The following is a 21,735-nucleotide window of genomic DNA, read 5'->3' as shown; positions in this document are numbered from 1 at the left end:
TACGTGTGTGTGTGTGTGTGTGTGTGTGTGTGTGTGTGTGTGTGTGTGTGTGTGTGCGCGGGCGGTGTGTGTTCACTGTCCTTGTTAGTATAACCACTTGCTACCAGGTACAAATTAAATGTGTTCGAAATTTTCTTCATTCCCTGTCCGTGTAACAATTCTCTATCAGTTACAATTTTCAAGTGTTTGAAATCGCTTCAATTCTCTGTCAGTATAACCATTCACAACCAGTTACAAATTTCAAATCTTTGAAATTGCTTTAATTCCTTGTCTTTGTCAGTGTAACCGCTCTCTACTAGTTAGCTTCGCATTTCAAATGTTTGAATCCGCTTCAATTCCCTGTCAGTATAACCATTCACCCCAAGTTACTAATTCCATGTGTTCGAAATCACTTTCAAATCCCTGTGTTTGTCAGTGTAACCGCTCGCAACAAATTTCAAGTGTTTGAAGTTACTATAAACTTCGCTCCAATTCCATGTGTTTGTCAGTATAACTGCTCTCTACCACTTACAAACTTTGCTCCAATTCCCTGTGTTTGTTAGTGTAACCGCTCTCTATCATTTGAAATCGCTTCAATTTCCCGTGGGTGTCAGTATAACCGCTCTCTACTATTTGACTATTTGAAATAGCTTCAATTCCCAGTCTTTGTCAGTATAACCACTTTCTACCAGTTACAAATTTCGCTACAATTTCCTGTGTTTATTCGTCAGTATAACCCCTCTCTACCAGTTACAAATGTTTCTCCAATTCTCTGTGTTTGTCAATATAACCACTTTTTACCAGTTACAAACTTCGCTCCAATCCCACGTGTTTTTCAGTATAACCGCTCTGTACTATTTGAAATCGCTTCAATTCCCTGTGTTCGTCAGTATAAACACTCTCAACCAGTCACAAATGTTTCTCCAATTCCCTGTGTTTGTCAGTACAACCGCTCTATACCACTTGAAATCGCTCCAATTCCCTGTGTTCGTCAGTATAACCGCCCAGGTGGTCAGCGAGATCACGACAGACTCCAACGCCGTGATGACGGCCGTGGACAACGTGGACCCTGAGTACCAGAACACACAGGCTGGGCTGGCGTTCAAGGCGGCGCAAGGTGTCTTCTCGGGGGCAGTGCCGCAAAGAAGTCCTGGTGAGTTGTCTCTTTAACGGGCGTGCATTCTAGTCTTTAGTGGCATCGGTAGTCTAGGCGCTACCTTTCAGGGAGATGAGAAACCGTTCTGTGCAGGATGCGACACAGATTTTACCATTAGACACATCTTAACACAATGTTTGGACTTTGGAGAGACTCGAAAGAAGTATTTTAAATGCAAAAAGTTGCAAGATCTGTTGTCCGTCGTTGATTCCAACAGAATTCTCGAATTTTTAAAGGCCACTGGCCTTTACGGTACATTGTAAATTCAGTTATTTTTATTTTAATTTTAAGTAGGTTGTCATTTTAAAATGATTATTTTACCTCGTTTTTTAACATTTCAAAATCTGATCATTGACCAAAACCAAACCGTGCTGTGAACTGGTGTGAATGCAACCGACTTGTCGTGTTTCACGCGCTCATATGACCTTATGCAGTTGCTAGCGCCGTAAAACTCTTACTAAACTAAACTAAAAGACGCTACCTTAGCAGTGGCGGCTCGTGGTTTATAGAACTGACCGGCGGTCATTCACGTCGACTATTTTTCCCTCCCCCACCCCCTTCCTTCACAACAGACACACATACACACACACACACACACACACACACACACACACACACACACACACACACACCACAGTAAACATTGTAATAATGTGAAAGAGCTAAAATATGCGGTAGTGTCAAGAAACAATATTATGAATAATGTAAGATGGAAGTTACTGAGATTAATAGAAACTCACTTGATCGGCACAGAAAAAGAAACACACTACTTGAGTCTAAGCTTGAAAACAAACTGACAGTGAGAAGCAATAAACCGCTGGTCCTGGCCTCCAGTACAGTAGTTTACTCGTACTTTCTACACCCCCACACAAAATATCGACGTGCACTGAACCCGTTAAATATATGTAATAAGAACTGTCCTGTATGATGACAAAAAGTCAATTGCTACTGTACCAGTGACGCTGTCCCAAGCAGATCAAGTCTACAATCAGATGCTATACAAAGCTGGACAAAGCACACACGTTTCCGATCATTCTATCATCAAATGTACTTCATCGCACTTCTCAGTTCTCAGTTCTCAGAACTGAACACTGAACACTGTGTTGTAACAAAGTGGGGAAGTGTGTCAAATGCTAATTATAGAACTTGGTGTTTAGCTGGGGTGAGGGTTGAAAAGGGGAGGGAAGGGAGGGGGTTTTCGGCCCAGACTCAGACAGCCGAGTGTCTATCGCTCCTCGTTAAAATTTTCCTTATATATCTTCACTAGACGATTCCTTCTTTCGCCAGCCAGACTCCTAAGGGCCAGGTAAGTTATTAGTGGGGAGAAAACGATGAGTAAATGCCAAACAGGAACTATACGTGGTTAAAAAGTCAATAAACAAAAAAGAGTAGTGCCATGCTGACAATAAATGTTCTGATAGTAGTTAGAGAAATGCTGACTGATAAATAAATATTTTGCTGATAAAATAATACATGTGTCTGTGCTGCTCAAGACAGTCTCATTCTTAATTTTGTAAGCTACAAAGAGGCCAGTCTGGCAATTAAGGGATATACTAATCTTTCTGTGGGCTGACGATGGATTTGTCCATGGGACTGACGTAGCCCATCGCAAGGCCTAAGCCAAGCCCGCCGTGTGTTTGGCCCACTGAGATCAGTGGTTTGGCCTCGTACGTAGTACGAAGTTCCGCGACGTGACGGTTTGACGGGAGACGATTTAAAGTTACGAGCTTTCGCGATAACAAACGTTAAGGAATGAGGTTTTGTCGCGACAAAACAGTGAATCCCACTTGTCTATTTGAGCACCTTCTAATCGGCAAGGTGTTTTTGAATGTTGATACATGTTTGTTTGGATTTACTTAAAACTGAATGAAAATCGTCATCAGCAATAAACCTCTAATCAACAGTTCAGTTGACAAAAATCTGACCGGCACCGCCGGTCTTGCCTAGTTAACAAACCGCCACTGTACCTTAGAATTCCAAAGTTTTATATGGCATTTTCAGCCGTTTTGAGTGACTGAGACCATGAAATCAGAAACCAAATGATCTGTCTGCTCTATAAAAATCGTAAGATTATTTATTGGAGTCGTTATCAAGATATCCAGAGAATTGCATTCGAAAAAGCTTGACACATGGTGAAACTCAAAATTTTTAAAGTCAAATTTCTCTAAACTAGATTCTGAGCAGATAGAACTTTGTAATTTTAAGATAGCGTAGTGGTTAGGCTACCGAACTCGTAATCGTGAGGTTGCGGGATCGGGGGTTCGAGCCTCATGCCAGACGTTGTGTCTTTGGGGAAGGCACATTATTTACACGAATTTTCCTCACTTCGCCCAGGTGTATTTTTGGGTTTTTTGTTGTTGTTGTTGTTGTAAGTGTTTTACGGGGCTCGCAAATACATGAGGTCATATGAGCGCACGGGACACATTAACCATTTTCAGTTGGTAGAAAATTTTGAATTTTGCTCGAGTGGCAGCCGAAGCCTACTCTTATCGATTTTAGACCACCAAGGGATCTTTAACATGCGCAACTTGCACACGGGACCTTCTAGATTTTTCGCCCTTGTCCGAGTAGGTTAGATGTATATCTTTCCTACCATAAGATCAGGGGTGTGGCTGAAAGACAGCAGTAAGAAGGAGCCAAGGAGTAGCAGTTATTGTAGAAAGGCTGCAGAAAGAGTCATGAGCCCAGAGGAGGTGAGGGGATGGGGGCAGAAAGTGGAGACGAAAGCAGACGACAGAGCATTGGTAGAGAGCAGGAAAGGAGGTGAAAGAAGACAATTTTAGAGAAGAAAATTTCTCGTTCTCTACCAGGATTCGAACCCGGAATCTTTGAATGAGAGGCGAACGCCTTAACCTTCTGGCCACGAGAGCCCCCCGCCCAGGTGTGAATGGGTCCCCGGCCATAGACAGTGAAAAATCTTGTATTAGTATGGTAGTGTTTTAGCGTCTATAAATGGCAGTTTGCTCTGAGTGCTTCCGTGAAGTTAAGATTGTTTCAGAATGCTATCAGGTCTGCTGGGATAATAATATATATTTTAAAGCGCATTGAGTTTCCTGTTAAGTGGAAATTTGTGCTATACAAATGCTATCTATTGTCATTATTTAACTCATAGAGGATGCGCATTCTAGTCTCTTTAGCTCATTCCAGGCGTGCATTCTGGTTTCTTTAACTCATAGAGGACGCGCATTCTGGCATCTTTAAGAGAACACACAATTACCACATTCTCCTATCCTGGACTAATCTCTTCATATTATTCCAAGTCATCCCAATTTTCTGTACATCATTTTCTCTGACTATTCTCCGGGTTTCACGTGGCCTTCTCCTTGATTTTTTCTTCAAGGGGTACTCCCACATTTTTAAGCAAGATGCATTTTTAGAAAACTTCACAACATTGAAATTTAACTCTTTTAGTTAACCATTAACAACCATTATGGCATATTTCCTTTACCTACGTGACGCTATAAAAGCGTACACAGTAACAACGATAAAGTGCTTGTCTTCATCTTTCAGACACCCGTAAAGTGATCCTGTATTTGGTCGACGGTACAGTGACAAACAAGACGGAGCTGACAATTGAAGCTCAAACAATCAGGCGGCGCGGAGTGGAGGTAAAAAATGTGTCACCACACGGTGAAATCAGGCGCTCGTCAATTATTGGGCATGTGGAGTTATTATTGGTATCACCTCAAAGCTTGTTCATTTGTCTGTCTTTTGATGTAAAATATACTCTTCTATCTTAAAGAGAAGTCGAGGTATTTGCAATTGAAGGAGGTGGGTGGCGCATGGTTTCAGAGGTAAAATTAGCGAGAAAATAAATGGTCGCTAAAATTTGGGGACTTCCATAGCTTAAGAGTCCTTGGATTCCAAAGATTGACATTTTTTGTGCTTTAAATCAACTTTTTTCGGTAAAATGCACACATGTGTATTTATAAATGGACACAAAAAGGTGTGGAGACGAAAATTCGACAAAATGTGCTAAACCGACAGCAAAATAAATACCCATACCTTTGATTTCATAATTTTGACGAGCGCCTGACTTCACCATTTCTCTCTCCCCCCCCCCCTTCTCTCTCTCTCTCTCTCTCTCTCTCTCTCTCTCTCTCTCTCTCTCTCTCTCTCTCTCTCTCTCTCTCTCTCTCACCCCCCCACCTCCAAATTCACCTTGCTTCAGGCATGCGAAATGTGGCCATATTGACAGCGGAATGGTGGTGAATTGTGGTTCTCCCCTCCCCCCCCCAGCATCCACCCCCAAAAAGATTATAATTACTCCATTGGTGTAAGCATTCTTTTGTTTTTAGATTGTCAGATAGGCTATAAAAAAACTATAAGTAAGGCATTCGACCTTGTGTATCATATCTCCAGGTATAGAATCAGATTTTACTGCAGTAGAATATAACCAATGAATCCTTCTGCCTTACAAACGTACAGGAAACAATACACTTTATTAAGAGACCAATGTTACAGAGGGTACATGAGGTGAGGTGATGTATAGACTGAAATGATTAATTCGACTGTCCATACAACCAATCAACAAGTCCCAACAAACCAACCAAAGAGCCAACGACACAACCAAGAAGACAAACACATAATCAAACCGAACGAACAAAACTCTAGTCAAAATAAGTTAGCATCTTTCCACAAGTGTCAAAGACATGATTCTTTGAAGTTTTGAGAAAGAGAGAAAGTAAAAAAAAGAAAAGAGAGCGTCCCAATCAGAACCAAGACTTTGCAACGTGTTATTTTTCAATCCAAGACCTGGAAGGAATGAACGGAATAGAACGAAAATACCTGTACACATGCATATTATTGATTATTGTTGTAAGATGCCCCTTAATATTAATCTGTATATTCGAATAACAACTTTATCTGGAAACTCCCCGACATGGACTTGAGCGTTTGTGGAATGACGCTGCCGAATAAGTAGATCGACTGTTAGTTCAAGCAGTGAAAGTGATTTCAAGAACCGTTTGTAATTGTCAGAGTTGTAATTATTATTGTTGATTTTACATCGTTGTTCATCCTTATTGATGTCTATCAAAACCAGGTGTTTGCTGTTGGATTTGCACCAGCCGCTTTGGAAATCGATCTACTCTTAGCGTCGGGAAATCCCCAAAACATCTTCCGAGTAAACAGCGACCTTGAACTGGAGTCAGGAGTGGGGAATCTTACGGATTTCTTATGTCAGAGTAAGTACCTTAGGAAATATCTTATGTCAGATTACATGTAAAAAATTCATAACCAAGAGATTTGTAGAGATGACAGAGGTGGAAGTTCAGTTTTTGAGCTCTGGGGTCCTGATTAAACTGTGTCCCCGTGTGTCAAATTCACAAGACCCAGACCAGTTACCTGTGGTCGAGAACTCAGCTCTGAGGTAAACCCATTATTTTGTTTGTCTCTAAGAATGTGTAGGTATGTCAAAATCAGCTGACCACAATTCAATATGATGTCAAAATGCTGGGAATGTTGTATTACCATAATTATAAGTACAATGTACTTAAGTAGATCTCACTAGCAAAACTGAAGGCAAACGAGCTAGGGGTAGACCCAGAGCAACTTTCTTGGAGACCCTTAACAGATGAGTGACGGGGAAAGATCCTGAAAATGTAACTTTTTTTTTTAGAGTACCCGAGCAAAGGAATGAATGGAGAACCATGATCCTCGGTGTCTGTCGCATATCTGGCACCTGATGACGAAGTAGCCCATGGATGAGCAGTCTCTAAAAGCATACTTTTCACTATAAACTGACCAATTCTTATGTCGGGAATGATTTTTGCTCTCGGCTCCTCCCTCTCACCCCAGTCCCTCTCTCGAAAAAAATGCCCCATGTTGAGTCGATTGTAATAGATAGGCCACTGTGTTAATATACTTCAGATCTGGAATTAAGGTATCCGATATAATATACACTTTGATTGTAGGTTTAATCCTGACAAATACCTCATAAGAGTTTAGCGTAATCTCCTCCCCTCCCCAAAACAACAACAATAAAACATCTCAAACCAAAACAACAACAGCAACAGCAACAACAACAACAACAATAAAAAACAAAAAAACAGCAAAACAAAAAAACACGCAAACCCCACTATAAACAAGATGACGCCCCCCCCCCCCCCTGAACAAAACACACATAAAAGTACCCCCACACAAAGCAGCAACAACAACAAACGAGCAAATACACCTTTGTCTATCACATGTTTCCTCTGTTCCCGGAAGACAGAGCTACAACCCCATTGTGACCCCCCACCAACCAACCCCCTGCATGTTCGCAATGAAAAAAAAAGGGGGGGGGGGAGAGGGGAGAGGGGAGTATATGTGCGTTCATAATTCATCCTTATCGCCATTTGTGATGCAGAAGTTAGGCGCTTCATCGCCGCACGCAGAAGACTGAGTTCGATTCCCTTGTGGGGGAGAATTTTTATCGAGTATTCCGGTCTTTCTGCTCTGATGTTATATCCCTCTCAATCCGGGTTGGCCCTGACAGGCAGGGTCGAGTCCGGATTTAAATCATTGTGTCGATGGGGGCGTGAAAAACAACAACGCCCCCCCCCGCCCCTCTACATTGAAAACAAAAATTTAATACATACATCCTTTTTTCAGGTCCTGTGTCCCTTACCTTCTAATTAAGGTGTTCGAGGGGCTGACAGGAACATTTGCAGCCCTTGGTCGGGCTCTGTGAAACTTACTCAACAGTGAACAAACGTGCTTGCTTAAGGCAGTCAGCTGTATTTCTCGGTTTGAACCTTAACTGTTTCAGCTTATCTAACCATGCTTAATCAATACGGAGAATATTAAACCTTGTTTAACTACAGCTTTGTTTGAGTGTATACTTTTTTTTAGTTTTTTGTTTTGGTATATAGGTGTATTACATCGACGCAATGTAGATAAATTATTTTGGAGGACTTACACCCCGTCTGGCAGGGCTAACTGAGAAAAAAATCCTTGCAGAAAAACGGAGTTATGCAATAACCCCCCCCCCCCCAATGGGAATCGAACTCAATTCTTTTACGTGCGACAGGGAAGCGCCCAATCGCTTCACCGTATTCGCTGGTACGCTTTTTCTGTTTAAAAAATATGTTCAATTGCTGCAAAATTCATTTGATTTAAATTATTTCTGATATATATTTACACCAAATACACCCCGATAAGCTAGGGTTGTATCTTAGAAACGCCTCTTCCATATAATATAGATTCGAACCCACGCTGCTTCCATGATTGTCAAGTATCTTGTAAACTGTTATAATGGGTAATGGGAAAACCCAAATTGTGTTAATTTTTCTCCCCTCGAAAACGACGTAACAATATAGGTATGAAAAAGGAATGAAGTACCTGCAATAACAGGTTTGTTCTGGAACTCCCCCCCCCTCCCTCCACAAAAACCCCCCCTCAGAAACCCCCAGCAAGAAAGACGAAATGTTGGTAAACAATGAAATTGAAAAGTAATTTCAGGTTGTCGCCAGAGGGAAAAGGCCAGCATCTGTAATATGGAGGAGATTATACGGCGCTTCGCCGTTGTAGGCAGGAGACCCTAGATAGGTACCCTGGCGGGTAGAATTTTTATCGAGAGTCTCGATCTCTTTGCTGGGATGTTGTATCCCTCTCAACCCGGGTTAGCCCCGACAGGCTCGTAAATATGATCTGGGTTTCGTCGATGGGGAAACACTTACATGCACACACACACATGCACGCACGCACACACATACACAAACACACACATACACACACACACACACACACACACACACACATGACCACACACAAAAGAAACGAGAAGGGGATGCCACAAGCCACGACAACGCAAGATAACACCAACCTTAAGCAAACAAACTAGAAAGCAATTGGAAAGATACGCAGCGTGTAGCCATAGATGCCTTTATAAAAGATTTAATCAATTTTACAGACCCGATACCATGGTGAGCTTTTGTTTAAAACGTATGTTAACCTCTTTGTTTCTGAGCAGCCGTATAGATTTTTTCGAGTTCTCCAAAACTAGTTCCTAGCCATTTGTTTCTAATGGCACAGGGGGGCCGTTTGAGGTAGGAGGTGTAATGACACTTTTGGCTGTCGCTTATACTTAAGGGAAGAGGCTCCTAAAATTTCAATCTTGCTCATTTCAAGTTCTTTTGCAATGAATTTTCCTAGTATCACTAAGATTACTAAGCATGAACTGTAAAAGAAATACAGGGAATTTATGGGGGTGGGGTGGGGTGGGGGGGTGGGGGTGGGGAGGGAGAGAACATCACCGATGCTATGGAAATGGCGGCCATCTTGACTTGTTTGAATTTCTTTGAGTAAAGAGAAGCACGCGGACACGATAAAGGTAATTTAATACTGGAAAAAAAAGTAAGACAGACAAACAGACAGAAACAACAGAGGGAAAGTAAAGAGGGAGTAGCTTCCTGTGGCGCCCTCCAACCACCCGCGGGCCATCTTGAATTATAAACAATGTTCAAGTGAAAAGGGGAAACGTCTCCGCGGTGAAGGTGTTGATTTCACCGCCACTTTAAGAGGGCGTCGCCCCGAACCATCGGCCCAGGGTTGTAGACAGCCTCTGGCAACGGTTCCCGGCAGTAGATGGCGCTGCAGGGACACTCCTTGTTGTGGCAACACTTGGGGAAGACTGGCTCGTTCACTCGACGCGGGTCCTGAAAAGGAGGGGTGTGGGGGAGTTTGTGAGTTTGTGTGTGTGTGTGTGTGTGTGTGTGTGTGTGTGTGTGTGTGTGTGGTGTGTGTGTGTGTGTGTGTTTGAGGGTATGTATGTGTGTTTGAGGGTATGTGTGTGTATGTGTGTGTGTTTGTGTGTATATATGTGTGTGTGTGTGGGGGGGGGTATGTGTGTGTGTGTGCGTGAGAGAGAGTGTTTGTGTGTGTGTGTGTTTGTGTGTGTGTGTGTGTGTGTGTGTATGTGTGTGTGTGTGTGTGTGTGTGTGTGTGTGTGTGTGTGTGTGTGTGTGTGCGTGCATGTGTGTATGTCTGTGAATCTATCAACGTGGCTTCGGATTTTGCACCTTACTTTTTTAATCTTTAGAAAAACAAAACTCAAACGTATTGGAGGGCACCCGGTCAATAATTCCATGTTTGTAAATTGTAAGCTTCAAAAGATGAACACATTTATTGAAATGCACAGCTGCTTCTAGGATTTTGAAATCCCTCTGTTTGATCTTGTTGGAGGCAGATGCTGATTCAGTCTCCTCCTAAATATTATTGTAATCTACATTGTGTTGGTAGGATTTTAAAAAAAGGACAGCCCCCCCCCCTCTAAAAAAAACCATAACTAAATGAATAATAATAATAATAATAATAATAATAATAATAATAATAATAATAAAAAGAAGAAGAAGAAGAAGAAGAAGAAGAAGAAGAAGAAGAAGAAGAAGAAGAAGAAGAAGAAGAAGAAGAAGAAGAAGAAGAAGAAGAAGAAGAAGAAGAAGAAGAAGAAGAAGAAGAAGAAGAAGAAGAAGAAGAAGAAGAAGAAGAAGAAGAAGAACAACAACAACAACAACAGCAACAACAACGACGACGACGACGACAACCACAACTACAACACTACAAAAAACTATTAAACCTCCCCAAAAACAGAATCAACAAAGCAACAAAACAAACGAAAAAAAAGCAACAACAACAAACAAGAACAAAACAAACCCCGCTTTCTAATTCTGAGACACAAAAACTCACTGGGCACCGAGCCATAAGACCAGGGGGCCCATCATTGTCCAAAGGCCAGGTCATCGGTGTCTCCAGGGTGTGGGGCCGTGTGCAGTCGGTCACGGTGAGCGGCGCCATCCAGTTGGGGGCTGAGGCCAGCTCGTGGAAGGAAATGTTGTACGCTCCTTCGAAGTTGGATGACATTGGCGTGTAGCTGGGGACGAGGGTTATAGTAAGTTATACTAAACTTATACGGGGTGCCCAGTGGGGGGTCGGGTCGGTCGGGTCGGGTCGGTTTGCTAGCCAGATTGAGGGGGCAAAACATCTTTCATGGCACACGCCGATCGCACCCGGCTCGTCCCCTAAAAAAACCCAAACGCGTTTGTTTTCAGGCGACGAGTGGGGTGATCGACCCGACCCGACCAGATCCCATCCGCATTGGGCACCTGATATTAAATAATAATACGTTGTAAGAAATTTGGAAGCTACAGAGGGACAGTAAGTAAGGGATGGGGCAATCACCCAAGGCTTGGATGTACCAAAATTGGAGAACGTGGCCAGGGACAGGCAAGCGTGGCGTCGACTGCTCTACGCCTTGTGTACCTGCTGGTAAGGGGAGAGGGTGGAGTGAAGTGGTATATGCGATTTAGTTTTAGCAAGAATTTTTAGTTTTAGCAAGAATTTTACGGTACTTGCAGCACAAATAGGTCACATACAGTGAAGTCCTCTTAAACTGAATACGTCCTCTTTTATTTTAGCAGCCTCTCTAAACCGAAAATCCAACTAAAGCAAAGAAAATCTAGTGGTCCCGAAGGTTTTGGTTTAAGCGGATTCCTCTGAATGCTGAAGATTAGAGTTAGAGGTGTTATTATAAAGTGACATACAAAAAAGGAGGAGAGATAAGGACGATAAATGTTTGATAGGAAAGAAGGAGTAGACAACACCAAAGCATCCGTCAACTACCTACTCTGTTCAAGGTTTGGTTTTAGTAAGAGTTTTGCGGCACTTGCAACCCAGATAGGTCATATAAGTGCCAAAGATTAGAGTTGTTATCTGAGACTAACATACAAGGAAAAGAAGGAGGTGCGAGATAATGACGATATATGTTTGAAAGGAAACAAGGAGCAAAGCATACCGGAGCGCTAGAGAACCAATCTCAAGACCATTATTGTTTATATCTTGTCTGCCTTTCTGTCTGTCTGTCATCCTCTTTCCCTGCACTTCACAAACGCTGATACGTTTATATACATTTCTTTACTCACAAAACAAACAAATAGTGAACTTGTTGACTTACTGACAGATTGACAGATTGATGATCGACAGTCTGACTGACTGATCGCCGTTTATTTGTCAACAGTTGTGTTGTGATTAGCGACTAACCAACTCATTAGATCGATAGCCGAATCGATAGATCGAAGAATCAATCAATCAAATAATTAGTCAAAGAAGATGTCACCTTCAATCTTCCCCTGCCAAACCAAACTTTTAATGAAAAAGAAATTGAATTCTAATTGACATACAAAGATGCCAAGCAGTGCACACGCACTCTCACACACACACACACACACACACACACACACACACACACACACACACACACACACACACCCACACACACACACACACACGCACGCACACACACACAAATACACACAGAGATACACGTGCACACGCATACAAACACACACAGGCACACACACTCATACACATTTATTTACACATACACACGCATGTGCACACATGCACTTTGAGTAGCAGCAGCAGTAGTAGTAGTAGTACTAGTAGTAGTAGTAGTAGTAGTAGTAGTAGTAATAGTAGTAGTAGTAGTAGTAGTAGTAGTAGTAGTAGTAGTAGTAGTAGTAGTAGGAAGCACGCTTTAAAAGGAACAAAACACCCAAATTCATTAAAAAAACCCCAAAAAAACGAAAAGAAGAAAGAACTCAAGACAAAATAAGAAACCCACAATACCCCCCCTCCTCCCAAAAAACAAAAACAAAAAACAAAACCACAAACCACTACCAAAAATACCCAAACAAAAATTGAAGCAAAATTGAAGACTCTCGCACATTTTCCCTTGAGCCTTCTCTTGGGCGAACCGTAAGTCCATAATCTCTTTGACCGTGTCCGGATAGCTGTAAGTGACGATGCCATGGGAGAAGTACGTGGAGCTAGGGAGTTTGCACTGCTGCCACAACTCTTTCCGCAGCTCGCTGGAACAGATAGACAGGGAGATACCTGAGAATTACAAAGTTTTGTCCGTTCAGTACGGACTTTCATAGATCTACATTTGAGAAATTTGACGTCAAACTTTTGAATTTCACATGTCAAGCTTTTTCGACTCTTGGAATATCTTGACAACGACTCCGAACAATCTTTTATGATTGTTTAAATAGAATGAGCAGATAGAACATTTGGTTTTTGACCTCTTGGTCTTTGTAACTCAAAACGGCCAAAAGTATCTGATAGAATTTGTAACTTACGGTGTTTGATGACGAGGAAGGCAAAAATGAAAGGAGAGGAGGATGCTCGCGTGCGATTATAACGATCTACAGCCACAGCATTGACTACTGTGATATGAATTATATATGTAATAATGATCAGGAACAATGAAAAGCTTTTTTTTTTTTGGTAAGTGCTTTATGGCGTTCGCAACTGACTTGGTGTTCCTGAAGAACAAGAACAAGAACGAGAACAAGAACAAGAAGAAAGAGAGGAACGAGAAGAACAAGAAGAACAAGAGGAACAACAAATGTGAAGTCAAAGGTTTTGAATTTCACAACATGTCCAATTTTTTGTAATGCAACTCTTTGAATATCTTGATAATATGATAACGACTCCGAATAATCTTTTACGATTTTGATAGAGTGTGAAGATAGAACATTAATATGGTTTCAGACCTCATAGTCTTAGTAACTCAAAACGGCCAAAAGTATCAGAGAGTACTTTATAAGTGTTTGATGATGAGGAAGGCAAAAATAAAAGGAGAGGAAGAGGTTCGTGTGAAATTATAACGATCTGCTGCCACAGTAAGGACTACAGTCTGTGATATGAATTGTAATAATGATCACGAACAATGAAAAGCCTTTTTTTTGGTAAGTGTTTTACGGCGTTCGCAACTGACTTGGTGTTCATGAAGAACAAGAACAAGAACAAGACAAAAGAACGAGAACAAGAACGAGGAGTACGAGAAGAACAACAAGAACAAGAAGAAGAACAACAAAAATAATCGAGCTGTCAAGGTTGACGTCAGCGATGATGATGATGATGATGATGATGATGATGACGATGATGATGATGATGACGACGACAACGGCACCTGGTCACTGCGCTGGGACAGTCGCCGCTGTGAAGCAGAGTGTGTATAAACCCAGGGGCTGCGTGGTTGCCCGTCTCTCTGATCACAGCGTAGTCCAGACGCCTTCGCAGCCACTTCTCGTACACGCTGGATGGAACAAAAAAGTGAGGAGATAATGATAATAATAATAATAATAATAATAATAATAATAATAATGATAATAATAATAATAATAATAAAATAATAATAATAATAATAATAATAATAATAATAATAATAATAATAATAATAATAATAAATTACACCCTTATTTGTCCCAGAAGGGCACTTTGTTTTACCATGGCAAGCATACATACATAAATACATAATTATAAATACGTAGGCCTACATACATAAATACATACATGCCTAAATACGTACATAAATACACACTATTACACAAATACAGAACAGTTTACAGACATGCCATTGCCGGTCGCCACTGTGCAGCGTCCTGTATTTTTGAGCTAGGGTTGTCGTGTCTTGCTCAAGGACACACTCCAGTGACCACCCATCTGATCCACGTGTCACCGACACTTGCTATAGTTAATTGTGCCTTTGATAATGTTTGAGAATCCTTCAGAACTGCAAGAAACACATGACCCTGAGATAGGAGACGTGGCCAACCTCACTGATACTACAAGAGGAGCTGTGCAGGCCGACAGATGAACTGAGCAGGACAGGTCTTATGATAAGACTTCAAGTGTGATGGGATCTGCACTTGGTTAGTTTTAGTAAGAGTTTTAAGACACTTGCATCACAATAAGGTCACATGAGTGCTGACGATTAGGGGTGTTACAAGAGAGTAACAAACAAGAAAAAGAAGGAGGGCGATAAGAATGATAGACGTTTGATAGGAAAGAAGGAGCAAACCACACCAGAGCACCCGCTAACCAACCACGCATTTGGTTAATCAGAACACAAAATGTCTTATCGCATGAACAGTGGCCAACCCCATTAAAGCTACAGGAGAATTAGCAGGGGAAACTGTAGATGGCAGACACCGGTCTTCAAGAAGAAGAAGAAGAAGAAGAAGAAGAAAAAGAAGGAGGAGGAGGAGGAGGAGGAGGAGGAGAAGAAGAAGAAGAAGAAGAAGAAGAAGAAGAAGTAGTTAAGTTCAAAGGTAATTTATAGAGTGACAAATGCTGCTGAAGTTAATGCTTGAGGCAAGCGGGTTGGCCTTTTGGACAATATTCGGTACAATTCGTTTGTACTTTGTTTTCTCGAGAGCATGGAAAAAGACATCCTGTGCACTGTGTTAAATGTCCGCTCATCATCATCATCACCATCATCATCATCATCATCATCATCATCATCATCATCATCATCATCATCATCATCATCATCATCATCATCATCATCATCACCACCACAACCGCCGCCACCCCTACTACTACAAAACCTCCTCTCAGGATCATCATCATCTTCAACATCAGTACAACACACCACCATCACCACCACAAAACACCACCAACACCAACAACCAACACGAAGCAACACAAGACATTGACGTATTTTTTGTAGCAGTCGCAAACCGCTTACTTCTCCTGCATGCCATAACTCCGGGCATCGTTGTGGAAGAAGCACGGTTGTGGCATCCTGACACTGACAGCTTTGGATGGATTCCTGCAGTCCTCACAGATCCAACGCACTGTTGGAGGCAAGGTGCATTATCATTTTTGAAATGTGCTTATAAATGAACATAAAAGATGTTAAGCAACCGCCCCCCCCCCAAAAAAAACAACAACAAACAACAACAAAACAACAACAACAGCAACAATAACAAAAAAAAAAAAAAAAAAAAAAAAAAAAAAAAGCAGAAAAAAATGCTGCTTTCTTCAATATTTCATTATTTTGACGAGCGCCTGATTTCAACCCGATGCCTCACTATTATCATTCACTGGAATACAGTTGAAACTGCTCTAAGCACCACCTGTCCAAGAGAATTACCTGTACAGCAAGGAAAAACTGAAAAGATCAAATTAAGCTGTATAGAAAAAATCTTATACTTTTAACTATTGGGATTAAACTAAAACAAAACAACAAAAAACAAACAAACAAACCCTCCACCAACAACAACAAAAACATACACACACTCATACATACCCCCCACACACACACACATGCACACACACACACACACACACACACACACACACACACACACACACACACACACACGCACACACACACAAATATTCGTGCGCATACCAAACAAAACCAATAAAAAAAATTTAAACAAAGCACCTCTATCAGTCCTGTTATTACACAGCATTGCAATTTGAATAATTGACAAGATTCTATAGACTTCTAATTCTATAGCTGATGTAGGTTAATTTGATATCTCGTGGCACTCGCTTCGTTTTACGGCAAAGCACTCGTGGAATGCATTCAAGAGCTGCCCTGATCCGTGCGATAATGGTTCTGGTGTTGAATTCTTCATGCTGATAGTCATGTGACTACAACCAAATCCCAGTCTGAGACGGAACTGAACTGATACATTCAATCTGCTCGAAAAGAAGAAGAACAATCGAAGCGGCAACCGCTGTTGGTGATCCGAACAAATTAGTGGCGTCGGTGGCCTAGTGATTGGGCTCTCGAACTCGCAACCGTAAGGTCGTGGGTTCGAATCCCGTCAGGGGCCCGACGTTGTGTCCTTGGGAAAGGCACTTTGCACAAATTTTCCTCACTTCACCCAGGTGGAAATGGGTACCCGGCTATAGACAGTGAACGATCTTGTCAGTTTGATAGCGTTTGAGCGCGTGAAATCTGCAGCTTGCACTGTATGCTTCCGCGGAAGCCGAGAATGTTTCTGAGTGTTGTCAGAGGGTCTGCTGGGGTAATAATAGTTGTAAAGCGCATAGAGCATGCTCTTGTGCATGAATATGCGCTATATAAATGCGATTATTATTATTGTTATTATTATTATTATTATTATTATTATTATTATTATTATTATTATTATTATTATTATTATTATTATTATTATTATTACTATTATTACTATTATTACTATTATTATTATTATTATTATTATTATTATTATTATTATTATTATTATATTATTATTATTATTATGTCACGACGTGGTAGAATCAGGCGCTCAACAAAACTGGCTGCGTGGAACAGCCTTCCCTATACTAAGAAGAGTCCGTCACTCTGATGGTCGCTATAGTTTCTCAAAAGCCTGAGAGATCACTTTTGTCGTTTACTTTCGAGTCCTCCCGGCCTAATTTAAAGTTAGTAGCTCCTGATTCAATGAATATGAAAGCTTGTTAATGGAAGAAATATTACCTCCAAAAATGTTTCACTTTTTCGCCAGGCCAGACCATTTTCCTCAGTGTGACCAAGTGTTTTGGCGGCCGTTAAAAAAAATAAAAATCTGACCGTTATCAGAAAAGCACAGGCATACAAAAAGCAGGTAGGGAAATTGACTTGGTAGCAGAAGGTACCATAAAGTAATTCGAGCTAAAATAATGGTTTTTGTTAGTTTGTAGACATTATGGTTTCCATAATGAACGAATTTTTCGAGAAGCAAAATGCGATTCACGGTAAATGATGCGATAGTTTGCTCCTTCAAGAGATGCCAGACACTTCAAGCTAAAGTGTACATATCAAAAGTAATCAAAGGTAATGAAGGGAAATCATACAAAGAACGTTCTCTTTGAAAAGCTGGCATGTTAAATTCAAAGCACATCGGAGTTCCATCTTTGAGGGGGTCGCACTGGCATACGGCTTCCAAGATCTATTTTCTCTTATATTACGAAGTTACCAGAAAAATACGGCAGCAAAGAAGTTTTATTTTAAAAAAGTGGGGGGCGGGGGAGGGTTGAAGGCAAGTTGTAGAGAGGGCATAAGGTGGTTTTATTGTATCCCGTTATAAATGGTCGGCGGCATTTTGCCAGCCAAGAGCTAGTGTTGTCCATTGTACCTCTCACTGACTATACGGATTAACTCTTTAAGGGCGGCTTAGGGTAGGTAATAAGTTAACAGTTGTGTTCATCAATGCCATAATTTACTTTTCAAAATATGCCAGACACCCCCGAAACAATGAAACCTACAAAAAATGAACAGCACTTAAAAGTATTCAAAGGTAATGAAACCAGAACCTTAAACGAACAGATTAAGCTCGCATTGAAGAGCTGGCACATCAGATTTGATGCGTATCGGCGTCTCATCTTTGAGGGGGTCAGACTGGTATGCCGCTTCATAGATATATTTTCTCTTTTATTACGAAGCTACAAGAGATATACAGCAACAAAAGAGCTTTATATGACGAGGGTTAGATATGCAGGTTGTAAAGAAGGTATAAGGTGGTTTTACTTGTATCCTGATATACATGGTCGGCGTGATTTTTCTAGACAAGAGCTGGTAATGTCCACTGTGCCTCTCACTGGCTGTAAGGATTAACTATTTAGGATGTAGTGGACACATAATATTAATGTCCGATCATCATCATCATCATCATCATCATCATCATCATCATCATCATCATCATCATCGTCATCATCATCATCATCATCATCATCATCAGCAGCAGCAGCAGCAGCAGCAGCAGCAGCAGCAGAACAAAATCAATGTTGCGGCACATTCCGAACCGATATACGAGAATCAGAAACAGGAATTTGCATCATTTCATCGCATACATGCTGTTGCCTGTCTATTAAAAGTTTCACATGAAGGAAACACACCTGAAAAATGTGTATGAATAACTAAGTTATGCCTCTTTGCGCTTAGAACAGCGTGTTTTCAAGCCATGCCGAACAGCCAGACGGCGCGCTCTCAATGAGTTAATTCACCCACTGCGTTGTAAATAGTGCCATAAAGTCCAGTTTATGTCCTTTAAGGTCACAGGGAACTCAGTGCATTTCTCTGTCTTCGTGGGGGGTGGAGTTCGATTTTAGGTGCGGTAGTCGTTCCGAATGGGTCGAAATAGAGGTCGTTTAAGTCAAGAGAGCGGACTACCCCCCCTCCCTCCGAATTTTCCTCCTTTCCTCATGTAATATACTTGTGACGACTGCATCTGATATTCTTTATTATCTCTTTTCATTTTTGATATTAACCTGGAGGTGTTTTGTTCTCCGTTGTTGTTGTTGTTGTTGTTGTTGTTGTTGTTGTTGTTGTTATTGTTGTTGTTGTTGTTGTTGTTGTTGTTGTTTTGTTTTGATAGTTTTTCTTTGCCGTAATGTGAGTTTAATAGATATTGGTATGCGTGTTTATGTATTACAATTTCTTGTCATTCTATATGTGCGTATGTTGAAGAAAGGTTTTTGTCCGAAACGCTGAGAGTAAATTTATAGTGTTTGAGGCGTTTACAAAACCTTCACAATCCTTCTGCGATTGTCTGATTCAATAATCTTGCGACTTTTCAAACCCAAACTTACCTCTATCTAGAGGTGATCAACCATGGATCGCCCTTATAGGGAACAAAGGGGACAGAGGGTATAATGGGCACCTTCTTATTCTTAGATAGCGGGATAGGTCGCTGAGTTCTGAAAAATATAACAGATAATAACTGTCTTGATTTAGCTTTATGATTCTAAAGGAGGAAGTCCCAAACGATGGTTACAGTAATGTAGTGTTATTGATTTAGCCATAGCACTTCCTCTAAAAAATAGTCTATTTATACCCCTGAAGTTTTGGGTTTGAGATTATGGAATTTGTACAATGGATGGCTGAAATGACAGTGTGTTATTTTAAAAAATGTATTATAAGTATTCTTCTTTAAAAATATAGATCTAGTTTTTTTTCCGACCCAAACAAGCTATAAATAATACTATCTAAATCTTAACCTCTTTGTGCTGACCACTTTGGTGTGGACATAGTTTCATTTCACCGGCGTCTGTGGTGCAATGGTTAGAGTTTTAGGCCGTCTACAGCCCAGGCTAAGCTGTATCATGCAAACTGTTATCAACTATTTTGATGGACAGCCGAAGATTGCATCAGCTCGGTCCGACGTTGTGTCCTTGGGAAAGACGCTTTACACGGAATTCTTATTAAGCTCTGTCCCGCCTCTTAAATAACCTAATTGTGTTGATAGGAGCTTTCAACTTATACCGTTTATCACGAAGAGACAGACGTCTGCCTAAACTAGGTACACGGAGTGAACGTGGAACCTTAGCAAGACATGCCAACCCCAGCTGTTGATATCCCCACAGGTATTTTTCGTTTTGTTTGAGAACATGAATTTGACATTTGGTGTAAGCTATGCCTGGCTGAACTGGGGTGGCAGGATTAAACTTTTAACATAGGCTATATACACACCCAGTGAACTATAAATTCCCCTTTGTTCCGAGGAGCTATCGTCAGAAAAGACACAGAGCTGAACGTCTTAACAGCGAGCACCAAGTGGAGCATGAGATCAAAAAGCTTTCGTAAAACATAACTGAAGGGGTCAAATGACTCACGGGATATGTTCATTTTCAGAAGAAAAAAGTCAGGGTATTATAATAGTGTTTAACTCACAACAATACTAGTAAAATGTTCGTTTGAAATCAATAAAGTGAAAAACAACTGGGTCATTTACAAACTATATTTTATGAGAGCAAATGAAGTTCGGGACGTTTAGTTTTAGTACGGGTTTTAAGGCACCAACAACACAATGCAGGCATATAATTGCCAAAGATAAGAGATGTTACAACAAAGTAACAAACACAAAAAAGGAGGAGGAGAGATCAGGACGATAGATGTTTGATTGGAAAGGAGTAAACCACGCCAGAGCACCTTCCACCTACCCAACTAAAGTTAAGGGGATATGCAGGTGGGGAATCGGGTCAAAATCGAATTTTCATCAAATATTCAATTCTGAAGAATTTCAATTGTTCAACCATTTCTACACGGCATCATATGATCAGTTATACTAAAGAAAGTTCTCTTCCTGACATAAATTTCCCTTGAAATATGTAGATATCGGTCTTCCCTCGTGTGTTTTGGTGAAAAACAACTCATAAATTGAACCAAGTAATTCCATAATTCAAACTACACATTGCATCTTTCCCCGAGGTGTTTGGTATCGTAGTTTAGCTCATATTCCACGTTTTGCGTTTCCAGATCAACACCATGCTAGCAAGTGTGGGAACAAAATTTCGAGAATTTGTGAGCGAATATGACTCTCTTCGTCGTTTTTGTGATTTTCTCATTTTGCAATTCTTTTCCCCTCGGAAATTGGTATTACACAATTATTTGTGAACTAAAGTGGATGAAACTTTATACACAAGGCGTATAGTATGATGTTGTGTAAATTCATACAACAGGAAAATTTGATTTGTAAAGTACTTTTTAAGAAAAATGATTTTTTAACAGCCCTACCCCTTTAAATTGTCATTACTGTGGGTACACTAAAGTGTAGCAGCCAATAAATCTTTGAAATTGCTTTAATTGAAAATCCATGTAGTATGAATTTAGATCTTAATTTGTTTTATATCCTCACAAAATTTTGAAGAAGATTGGTGTACAATTAAATGAGCAATAACATTCTCAATTGATGAATTTTCGTCATTTTGCGACCATTATTTGCCACTGTCGGCAAAGGACTGTAAAAAATGAGAGTTTTGAATCTTTTTTTTCAATCTCCATACCACCAAATGTTTAATTTCAATGTTAAGCCCAATATGAAAGGTCCTCATTT

At 40.7% G+C, this 21,735-nt stretch overlaps 2 protein-coding genes across 2 annotated transcripts; one reads left to right on the top strand and one right to left on the bottom strand.

Moving 5' to 3' along the window:
- The first annotated feature begins 977 nt into the window (after positions 1–977).
- LOC106012551 lies at positions 978–7,940 on the top strand. Its single transcript, XM_013085845.1, has 4 exons — positions 978–1,132; positions 4,646–4,743; positions 6,180–6,321; positions 7,730–7,940. The coding sequence occupies exons 1-4, from the start codon at positions 1,024–1,026 to the stop codon at positions 7,750–7,752; spliced, it is 372 nt and encodes a 123-aa protein (XP_012941299.1). The 5' UTR covers positions 978–1,023; the 3' UTR covers positions 7,753–7,940.
- A 1,422-nt stretch (positions 7,941–9,362) lies between these two features.
- On the bottom strand, positions 9,363–19,762 carry LOC101849714. Its single transcript, XM_005104289.3, has 6 exons — positions 19,493–19,762; positions 15,651–15,759; positions 14,091–14,216; positions 12,841–12,984; positions 10,805–10,988; positions 9,363–9,774 (listed from the first exon to the last, which is right to left on the bottom strand). Exons 2-6 carry the CDS (start codon positions 15,704–15,706, stop codon positions 9,622–9,624), a joined length of 663 nt encoding a protein of 220 aa, XP_005104346.1. The 5' UTR covers positions 15,707–15,759; positions 19,493–19,762; the 3' UTR covers positions 9,363–9,621.
- Positions 19,763–21,735: the final 1,973 nt, after the last annotated feature.

This window comes from Aplysia californica, unplaced genomic scaffold (genome assembly GCF_000002075.1).
Source record: "Aplysia californica isolate F4 #8 unplaced genomic scaffold, AplCal3.0 scaffold00413, whole genome shotgun sequence".
NCBI lineage: Eukaryota > Metazoa > Mollusca > Gastropoda > Aplysiida > Aplysiidae > Aplysia > Aplysia californica.
This window is presented reverse-complemented; position numbering and strand designations above follow the sequence as displayed.

What these genes read in the sequence shown, in the direction of transcription:
- LOC106012551 (XM_013085845.1), top strand. Translation starts at nt 1,024, where the DNA reads ATGACGGCCGTGGACAACGTGGACCCTGAGTACCAGAACACACAGGCT. An exon ending in TCAGGCGGCGCGGAGTGGAG is followed by an intron (nt 4,744 to 6,179) that starts GTAAAAAATGTG and finishes TATCAAAACCAG; the next exon opens with GTGTTTGCTGTTGGATTTGC. An exon ending in TACGGATTTCTTATGTCAGA is followed by an intron (nt 6,322 to 7,729) that starts GTAAGTACCTTA and finishes TCCTTTTTTCAG; the next exon opens with GTCCTGTGTCCCTTACCTTC.
- LOC101849714 (XM_005104289.3), bottom strand. Translation starts at nt 15,706, where the DNA reads ATGCCACAACCGTGCTTCTTCCACAACGATGCCCGGAGTTATGGCATG. An exon ending in TGTCCCAGCGCAGTGACCAG is followed by an intron (nt 12,985 to 14,090) that starts GTGCCGTTGTCG and finishes TATCTGTTCCAG; the next exon opens with CGAGCTGCGGAAAGAGTTGT. An exon ending in GTCTTATGGCTCGGTGCCCA is followed by an intron (nt 9,775 to 10,804) that starts GTGAGTTTTTGT and finishes CCTCCTTTTCAG; the next exon opens with GACCCGCGTCGAGTGAACGA.